At 33.4% G+C, this 11076-nt stretch overlaps 1 protein-coding gene across 1 annotated transcript in view; it reads right to left on the reverse strand.

Moving 5' to 3' along the window:
• The window catches only part of LOC135958767 (bifunctional 3'-5' exonuclease/ATP-dependent helicase WRN-like), a 43410-nt gene extending 33456 nt beyond the window's left edge, over positions 1 to 9954 (reverse strand). The window contains exon 1 of the mRNA XM_065509664.1: positions 8846 to 9954. Within this exon, the coding sequence (XP_065365736.1) occupies positions 8846 to 9934 (1089 nt within the window). The 5' untranslated portion in view covers positions 9935 to 9954. The remainder of the gene's footprint in view (positions 1 to 8845) is intronic.
• Positions 9955 to 11076: the final 1122 nt, after the last annotated feature.

Genomic DNA, 11076 nt, shown 5'->3' on the forward strand with positions numbered 1-11076 from the left:
TCAAGAGGAAGGACGATAGGCTAATAGGCCTAAAGTCCTTGGGTCTAGTATGAGATGCCTTCCCTCCCTTGGGAATGAAGGCCACAGTACATCTGGTCCACGACTCCGGAATATATGACCAAGCAAAGCAGGCCGAGTATATACGAGTCAACCAGGGAATAATTAAATCCTCATTCCGTTGCAGATCCGCCGGAATGATGCCATCAGGACCCGGAGATTTATATGGGTCAATGCTACGCAGGGCCCATTTTAGTCTCTCCTCATTTATGAGAATTGTGACTTCAAAAGGCCCAGTATAAGATATCGCAGTGTTACCCTCAGATAGGGGAATGAGCGTCCATCAAAACCTCTAGGGTTTCCTTTCCGCTAGTAGTCCAGCTGTCGCTCGATTTCTGAATATAGCTCGGGACAGCGGCCGAAGATAACAAGATCCTGCGCAAGCGACTCGTCTCAGAGGAACCTTCCACGCCGCTACAGAAGGACCTCCAGGATTTGCGCTTCGCGTTCCTAACCAGGTTCTTGAATTTATTCACAGAGGACTTGTAAACAGACCAGTTTCCCAGGCTCTTGGCCTCATTGAAAAGTTTGCGACACTCTCTACGAGTGTTCGCTATCTCGGAAGTCCACCAAGGTGGTTTTTTCCTACCTCTGCAGATACTAGGTCTGCATGAATCTGATATCGCTCTGTCAAACGCATTAGACAAATTGTTGACCGCAATTTCAATATCATTCCGATCACTAATGATCGGAGGGTCAGGGAGAAGGCGAGAGAGAATAGCATGTTGCCCAACCCAATCAGTCCTTCTCCTGTTTCGGATGGGCATAGCCCCCTTTTCACGAACTTCAATAACAAAGTCTATGTACATATGATCATGATATTTAAAAACAATATATTTTTCAGGTTTTTAAGCGACAAAACCCTGTCACAAAAAAACAAAAGAATTTCAAAGTGCACTTCAGCTAAAATTGTGTTAGTTATAAATTCATAACCGTACACAGTGTGACCGTCAAATTTGTATAGATGATGCCAATGAATTCATTTATTAAAAAAACGATATATTAGATATCGATCAAAAAATCGATTGATTCCTTTCAAATTTATTCACAATTTAGTGAATTCGCTCATTTTCACAAAATTTTAGTTTTTTGTTTGATATACATACACTGAATCAATTAAGTCTCCGTACAGACATACTCATAATATAAACTAGCTATTTATGGTCACTTTTCAATACATATTTAAACCTTTTTTTAATTCATTTTATAAAAAATCTTATAATATAGAAATCAATATAAAAAACTACAAAAATTTTCATTAAAAACATAAAAATTTGCATAAATTCAATAATTGTAGGAAAAGTATCAACAAAATAGTCTCCGTACAGTTAACAATTTTAAGGCAAGGAATCCCAATATTAATTTTAATTGCATTTAATATGTGGTAGGTCCTCCTTTCTGAGCAATTGCTTCACTTTAATGGCTGTGAATGGAATGGACCAGCTTTGTTGTCAGGGAATCTATTTTATACCACTCTTCCATTATAACGGCTTTTAGCTGATCTTTAATCGTTATATTGTGCTGCCGAATCTTTCTTTCCAAGTGATCCAATAGATGCTCAATCGGGTTGAGATCAGGTGACTGAGCTGAGCGATTTAAGTGCTTAGGAACATTATAAATAAACATTCCTTTACTAATCTAGAGGTGTGTTTGGGGTCGTTGTCTTGTTGAAAGCAATAATTTTTCAGAACTTTGTTTTAAGTTTTCTTTTAATATATTAAGGTATGTATATGTATCCATCGTCTTTTCAATAAAAATAAGATTTCCCACCCCAGATGAAGCCATGCAACTCCAACCAATTACGTTACCTCCTCCATGCTTTACGGTTAGCGTCAAATGCTTCGGATCCATTTCAGTATTTGGCTTTTTCCATACCATTTTTCTTCCATTAGAACCAAAAATATTAAATTTACTTTCATCGCTAAAAATAACTTGATCCCAAAATAAAAAATCTTTATCAATATGACCGATAGCTTAATCCAATCTCTTTTTCATGTTCACTTTTCGAACAAGGGGCTTCTTATGGCTTACTCGACCATTGTATCCATTTAGTTTAAGAGCGTTTCTTACAGTTTGGGGGTTTACCGTTAATTCATCACTAGTTTTCAAGTTTCCCGCAATTACACATGCAATTACACATGTTAATTTTTGGATTACCTTCTACAAATCTCTCTAAGTGGTGGTCTATTTTTCTTGGATGGTCAGTTCTTTGTTTATTTGCCATTGTTCCGGTTTTTTTTGACTTGTTTACAATATCCTTGATTTCGGTTAGATTTTTTCCTTCATTTTGCAAGTATAATGCTATCATCTTTATCTTTATCTATCTCTATCGAAGGGAATCACAATGGACCTCAAGGTCTCTGGGTGGAAGTACACTTAGTGTACACCCTTCTAAACCTAAACCTAAACCTTGCAAGTTAATAATAATTTTCTTTCTATCCATTAAAATTTGATTATTTTTGGATTCCCTGACAACAACAAAGCTGGTCCATTCCATTCACAGCCATTAAAATGAAGCAATTGCTCAGAAAGGAGGACCTACCACATATTAAATGCAATTAAGTTTAATATTGGGATTCCTTGCCTTAAAATAGTTAACTGTACGGAGACTTCTTTGGTGATACTTTTCGTACAATTATTGAATTTATGTAAATTTTTATGATTTTAAGGAAAATTTTTGTATTTTTTTTATGTTGATTTCTAGTTTATAAGATTTTTAATAAAATTAATTAAAAAAAAGTTTAAATATGTATTGAAAAGTGACCATAAATTGCTAGTTTATATTATGAGTATGTCTGTACGGAGACTTAATTGATTCAGCGTACATAAAATTGAGTAGTTAATGTTCTTTTTTTGAATGATGAATTTTCCCCATGCTATGTACAAATTTTCACATACAGTGCCGGACTTAAATATTCAAACAGCATACACATTTATCTAGTTTAATATTTTGTGGAGTAGCTTATATTTTTAATGACTTTTTTAATCGCCTTGGCATTGAATCGACCAACTTTTGGTGACGACAGCTCCAATATTTTGCCATTCCTGTGACAGGATTTCTTTAAGTTGAGTCTTACTAATAATATGGTGCTTTCCTACACGTCTGCCCAATTTATCCCACAGATGTTCTATGGGATTCATGTCAGGTGATTGCGGAGGAGTCGGGAGAATGTGTGGAACATGATGCACTATCCATATTCGGACGTCATGGGCTGTGTGTTTGGGGTCATTGTACTGTTGCAAATAGAAATGTTCCCAAGCTTTAACTTTAGAGCGCATTGTAGTAGGTTTTCTTTTAAAATATTAAGGTATACTGTTTTGTCCATTGAACCGTCGATGAAAACTAAGTTTCCTATACCAGATGCAGCCATACAACCCCACAACATGACTCTCCTCCACCATATTTGACAGTGTTTACCATAGTTCTTTTCCAATTTAGTGTTTGGCCTTCTCCAAACTGTTACTCTGCCGTCCGATTAAAAAATATTATTGAAAAATATTATCTAAGAATAATATTCCATTCCAGAAATCTTCAGATTTATTTTTGTAAGATTGTTTGTAAGTATTTTTCAATCGGACAACAGAGTAAGAGTTTGGAGAAGGCCAAACACTGAATTGGAAATGAACAATATAGTAAAAACTGTCAAACATGGTGGGGGAGGAGCCATGTTGTGGGGTTGTATGGCTGCATCTGGTGTAGGAAACTTAGTTTTCACGTCCGAATATGGATAGTGCATCATGTTCCCCACATACTCTCGACACCTCCGCAATCACCTGACATGAATCCCATAGAACATCTGTGGGATAAATTGGGCGGACATGTAGGAAAGCACCATATTATTAGTAAGACTCAACTTAAAGAAGTCACAAGAATGGCAAAATATTGGAGCTGACGTCACCAAAAATTTGTCGATTCAATGCCAAGGCGATTAAAAAAAGTTATTAAAAATATAGGCTACTCCACAAAATATTAAACTATTAAAAACAACTATTTTCCTATTAAAAATTAGAAACTGTGTGAATATTTTTGTCCCCTTAAAATCGAACTTCGAAACATTAGTTATTTATTTTTCTAAAATGTGCCAACTTATGTTTAGTTTTTCCATATATTTCAATAAGTTATATGTAAATAAATATTTTTTTGAAACCCGTACGAAAGTTGTGGCCTTCGTTTAAAAAATATGGAAGATTAATGATAAATCTTTATGCTGTGTGAATATTTAAGTCCGGCACTGTATATTTTGCGTTTTAATCGGCTCAGTAGCAGAGACCTGCGCCGACTAAATTTCGCGGAAGCGGCGGCTGACTCCAAAAAGAGTAACTACACAAATTCTAAAAAATTGAAAAAGTGAAATTCTGAATATCATCCAGAAAGAGAACTTAATAGAAAAGCATGTAAAGTTAAATTTTGCTCTCTTAAGCGAATACAGTACCCCCAGACAAATCCAAACTTGGCCAATTTAAAAAAAAGGTTTGAGTAAACAAATTAAAAAACGTTAAAATTTATCAAAGGGGGCAAGGTTTGTGGAGCTACTGAAGAGTAAAAATTGGGTTTTTTATATAAGTATTTGATATCGGTTAGTTATGGCGAATTTTTCTTTTTACCAAACCAAGTTTGAGCGGCCACGTACTGGCGCCCACTAACCCTAGGAAGCTTAACATCTATAACTGAAGTCGAAAACACCTCAGCTCCAGCCATGTGAAATCGTAAAAATATATCCAATAATTCCCGAGATACAGAATTATTTCCAAAAACAAAAACGTTTCTAAACCATTGTGTTCCGTTTGACTGACAACCATTTTGCAATTATGACAAAAAATATGAACTTAGCAAAAACAAGTAAGAGTGCTATATTCGGCTATGCCGAATCTTATATACCCTTCACCTTTGTTGTGGATGCATTATTATTTTTTATAATTAGTATATATGTATGTACATTGCCCACTTTCAGCGTACAGCATCCTAAATTTATCAAAACAACAACAACGCCAAACGAAACAAAACACCAAAAGAAACAAGTAAGAGTACTATATTCGGCCGTGCCGAATCTTAAATACCCTCCACCTAAATATGATGGTATAAAAGCTGAAATAATATAACAATTGTTAGAAAGACTAGTTTACGCAGAAGATATTTTATATCAAATGTACAAAAAATTGTATCTAATTCAGCAATTTATAACTGAAATTCCTATTAGAACGTTTGACACAGTTAATTATTGTCTTTTAATTGAGAAATTGTCGTCTAAATTTAATTTTTCTAAATCTTCGTGTAAATTATTATTTTCTTACATAGGTAACCGTAAACACTTTGTTGGAACTGGGTTAAACGATCTACAATATCTGAGTGTCAAAGTGGCGCACAGTGGTATGAGAAAAAAAGAGGGAAACAAATCTGTTACTTCTAAACCCTTAGTCCGATTTTAATGAAATTTCACATGCGCAAAGGGGAAGTGTTGTCGAGTTTAAGTCTGGACCTCAACATTTTTCCCTTTTAACCTCAAGTGAAGAAACAGAGTATAAAAAAGGGTATACAAATATATTTAGACAAATTTCAAAATATTTGGTTGTGGGACTTATTCGGAAGCTATGACCTATTATGATTCGATTGTCATAAAATATTTTTACATGATTTTTATGTATTTATATGAGAGCTGTGCCAATTATGGACCAATATTCACAAAATTCAGTATTATGATTTTTGAATACAAATTACTGATCTGTGTACTATTATGGTTTAATATATGGATGCTATGACCTATTATGGTCCTAAGTGTGTAAGGGCTATTTTTGTAGAATTTCATATAAACAACGCTATTAACAAGAATGGATCTTATGTGGGAGCTATGCCGAATTATACACCAATATTTAAAAAATCTTGTAGTACGATTCTTGGATACAAATTACTCATCGGTGTAAAATTTTGGTTGAGTGTAGATTTTTATGGATATTTGTGCAGGGTAATGTGTTTTCCTGAAGTAGTTCTTATATGGAGGTTATGACCAATTATGGCCCTATCATCATAAAATTTGGTACATCGATTTTTGTATATATTGAATAAATTTGTTTTGAATTTCAACCTGATAACTATATTTGTAAGAAATTTATGAGGATATTAGTGATTTTCGGGAGTGGACCTTATATGGGAGCTATGGTTAAATATGGACCGATATTCACAAAATCCAGAAGTATGATTACTGGATTCAAATTACTAGATCTGTGCGTAATTTAATTTTGATATCGATATGTTTTTAATACTTTTTAAGGTTAATATCTTTTTTCGGAAATGGGCCTTATAGGGGAGCTATAACCAATTATCGGCCAATCTGCATAAAATTTGGTACAGTGATATCTATATATATGAGTATAATTTTTGTCGAATTTTAGCATGATAAATGTATTTATAAGAGATTTATGAGTACTTAACTGATTTTTGGAAGTGGACCTTATATGGGAGCTATGGTCAAATATGGACCGATATTCACAAAATCCAGTAGTATGATTTCTAAATATAAACTATGGATGTGTGTGAAATTTTGTTTTGATATTGATATTTTTTAGATATTTATGTAGGTTATTGTGTTTTTCGGAAGTGGCCCTTATATGGGAGCTATAACCAATTATCGGCCGATTTTCATAGAATTAGGTACAGCGATTTTGGTATATATGGGGATTATTCATGTCGAATTTCAACTTGATAGCGATATTTATAAGACATTTATTCTTATTTAAGTAATTTTCGGAAGTGTACTTTATATGGGGGCTATGGTTAAATATGGGCCGATCCACGAAAAATTTTGTAATGTAATTTCTTTTACCACGAAACTTATTTTCGCTGAATTTCATGTGGATATTCCTATTCTGTAGGCATTTATAGACCATATAACCATATTTCGGGAAGAAATTTGTATGGGGCCTAGGAGAAATCTTGGACCGATTCTTATAATTTTAACCAGAGTTACTCCTTTTATCATAAAAGTAACGAGTGCAAAATTTTATGATATTAGCTGCAATATATTTACAAAAAATGTCCAAAAATATGTGAAAATTATCTATTTTTTTTTTAGGTTGTCCCACATTTTCATTCATAACTTTGGTTCCACTGTACCGATTTCGCTGATTTTCAATACCAAACTGCTTAGGACAATAATAAACATTTTTCTTGCAACTCTACTAAGTTTGTTTGCGTATTTTGGACGTGAGCGTGTTTTACACAGACGGACAGACAGACGGACATGGCTCAATCGACTTAGAATTTCATAAGGATCAATAATATATATACTTTGTTGGGTCTCAGATGAATATTTCTCAATGTTACACACGGAATGACAAACTTATATATACCCTCATTCACCACTTATGGTGGTGGAGGGTATAAAAACAAAAACAACATACACAAGGCAATGAAACCAACACACATCCAAACATACGTTTAATTGTATAAAAAACAACAACAACGCCAAAAGAAACAAAACACAAAAGAAAAACAAAAAAACGCAAGGCATGCACATCCAAACATACGATTTGTTGCTTTTTTGTCAAAAAAACCAACACACAACCAAACAAAAGTTTAGTTGTATAAAAAACAACAACAACGCCAAAAGAAACAAAACACAAAAAAAAACAAAATACACAAAGCTTGCACATCCAAACAAGGCATATTTAACCAGGTGGCAGCGTAACGCCAACTGACTATTTTTTTGCTCTACTCGTGCTTTGCCTTGTGAAATGTCAAAAGCTTGTTTACAAACATTTTTAAATTTGTTATAAGGTTAAAAAGATTATTTTATATTTAATAAAGTGAATATTTGTCACCGCTTTATGTGTATAAAATATTTAAAAGTGTTAAAAAAACTATTTCATTTATAAAAGTGCGTTTTTGTGAATTTTATTTTGACACTTTACACGGTTTTACACAAACAAAAATGACTATTGTTCTTGTATTGTTGTAATTGTTGTAGTTACGCTGCCACCTTGTTAATACATCTTGCATCCAAACATACGTTTTGTTGTTTTTTTTTGTCAAAGCATGCAATACGTATGTATTTCATCAAAATACACAATGTACATTGTGTTTTTTGATGAAATTTTCAGAGGTTGTCTCGGATTTTTGCTCATATCTCCGTTATTTATGGACGGATTTTGCTGATTTTAAATAGCAAAATTCTCGAAAGTATGTCTGACAGAATTGTTGAAGATTTGGATCCCGAAGATATCTGGGGCCTTCAGAAAATTGATTGCAACAGACAGACAGACGGACAGACAGACAGACAGACAGACAGACAGACAGACAGACAGACAGACAGACAGACAGACAGACAGACAGACAGACAGACAGACAGACAGACAGACAGACAGACAGACAGACAGACAGACAGACAGACAGACAGACAGACAGACAGACAGACAGACAGACAGACAGACAGACAGACAGACAGACAGACAGACAGACAGACAGACAGACAGACAGACAGACAGACAGACGGACATGGCTTAATCGACTCCACTATCTATAAGGATCCAGAATATATATACTTTATAGGGTCGGAAATGAAAAATGTAGAAATTACAAACGGAATGACAAACTTATATATACCCTTCTCACGAAGCTGAAGGGTATAAAAACGAAATAATTGTTAACTTTAACTTTTTGTAATAAAATATAAATTTTCATAAAAAACGAACTTAGCATGTTTGCGCACTAAGCGAACGAAATATATTATGAAAAAAGTAAAAACTTTCACTATTCATGTAAGGGTTAGATTACCTAATGTACATTCTTACATACCTCTTGATAATATCGCTCTACATCATTGGGAGCACCATAGTGAATAACTAGTCGTACATCCGGTTTATCAATACCCATTCCAAATGCCATTGTTGCTACAATAACTCGAACAATATCTCTGGTGAATTCATGATGATAGACTTGTTTTAGTTTTAAGGACAATTTTCCATGATAATAACGACATGGAACATGTTTCTGGATCTCACTAGCCACACTTTCAGCATAACTACAAGTATTACAATAGACTATAATGGATCCTTGTGCGCTGAGTGCCCATCGAATGTATGTACCTAAATCAAGCCAAACTCCAAGGCCGCCTTTCGGTGATGATCTTTGACGTACAATAAATTCCAAATTAGCACGGTCAAATCCTGAATTTATCAATTGAGGATTCCTTAAGTCCAGCTGACGGCAAATATCATTGCGTACATCCAAAGTGGCAGTTGCAGTTAATGCTAAAATTGGACAATGTGGTATGGCACGCCTTATTATATTTAGTTTCCGATATGCAGAACGAAAGTCATGTCCCCACTGAGAGATGCAATGTGCTTCGTCGATAGCCAATAAAATTAAATTATTTCCAAGATTTTGAAGTAATTTTAGACCACAATCTGCTGTAATATATTCGGGAGTGGCATACACTAGATTGTATTCTGAATCCAATATACGTTGTTCTACGTTACGATCTTTTTGAGCCGAACCCAGAAGACATGCCCTTTCCCGTGTTAAGTTTAAGGCTGTTACTTGATCTTCCATTAGAGATATGAGGGGTGATACAACTATGGCTACTTTCTTTAAAAATATTGCGGGAAATTGATAGGTTAACGATTTGCCATAACCTGTAGCCATCACTGCACAATTGTCCCGATTGTCTTCTAATATTGAACGAATTATTGTCCACTGGATAGAGCGAAACGACGTATGTCCAAAATCTTGCTCTAAACATTTCAAATACTTTTGAGGAATATCAAATTTAACTTCTTCGCTTTTAATACCTTCACATTTCCTGTTCAAACTTGCTCTCGATTGTATTTCATCTAAATCAAGGTTAATCAAATTATCCTCGTCAGAATCTGTATCATACAACATTTTTAGCCTTTTCAAAACTGATTGCCAATATCCAAGATTGTAAAAACAAACAAAAATAGTAAACAAATTAAATTTTGCATCATGTTGTTAATTTAGCGTTTTCATGTCTAATTAAGCGATTTTGCAATAATTTTCTTGACAAGAGCTGCCAGATAATTTCGGCAAAATCTTGGAAGGTAATTGAATTATTTCCAATGCTAATTAATATTCATAAGGTGATGAATGTTCTATAAAACATGTTGATATATACTAGAGGAGATGTACCTACATGAGTTGATTCGCTTTTTTTCTACATGAATGAAATCACTGCTTTTGTAGTATTTTCAATCATCAACGTGTGCAATAATATTGCTTGCCATTTTCTCAATCAGTTTTTAAATGCAGTTACAACTCAAAAATTATTACTGTGTATTGAATCATATGCAAAGTATTCAAATGATTCAAGAAAGCTCGATGATAAGCATAGTACAAAATCAGTGCATTAATTCGTTTTAAATAAGTTTTCGCGCGTGGTTGAAGAAATAAATTTCGTATTATTTCGATACAATGAACTCCGAATTAATAAAAAATAATGAAAATGGCGTTTTCCTTATTATAAAAAATATAAATATGCATGAAAAATCCTCATAATACAATTTCATCGTCTAAACCATGATACAATCACTTACCAGGTACAATTATTAGAGAGAGTTTCCAATGTTCACCCCTAAAACGTCAAACTATGTATTTAATCACTTTACTTTTTTTTAATTTGTTTCCGCGATATTTTTTAAATTTGTTACGTTTTAACTGAAATTATACACACTTATTAAAAAAATATAGTTTTTCTTCAATGGTTAGTAAATTTTTGTAATAAAAATTTAAATTCAATTATTTTTTTTTGGCATTTCCTTTTATATTTTTTTAATTTTCTTTTGTTTGACGTTATAGGGAATGTATAATTGAGAACATACTTTCTAATAATTGTACCTTGCTAATTCTACAATGGTCTAAACAAAATTTGTATTAGATTTTCAAAAAATACAAATGATTTTTTTGATTTACGGTCGGTATTGAAAATTTGTTTAAAACAATTCAAAAACTTATTTTCATATGTTTTTTTTAAGTAAATTCGTGTACATTATAAATTGTGTCTGTATTTC

This window comes from Calliphora vicina, chromosome 4 (assembly GCF_958450345.1).
Source record: "Calliphora vicina chromosome 4, idCalVici1.1, whole genome shotgun sequence".
NCBI classification, from domain to species: domain Eukaryota; kingdom Metazoa; phylum Arthropoda; class Insecta; order Diptera; family Calliphoridae; genus Calliphora; species Calliphora vicina.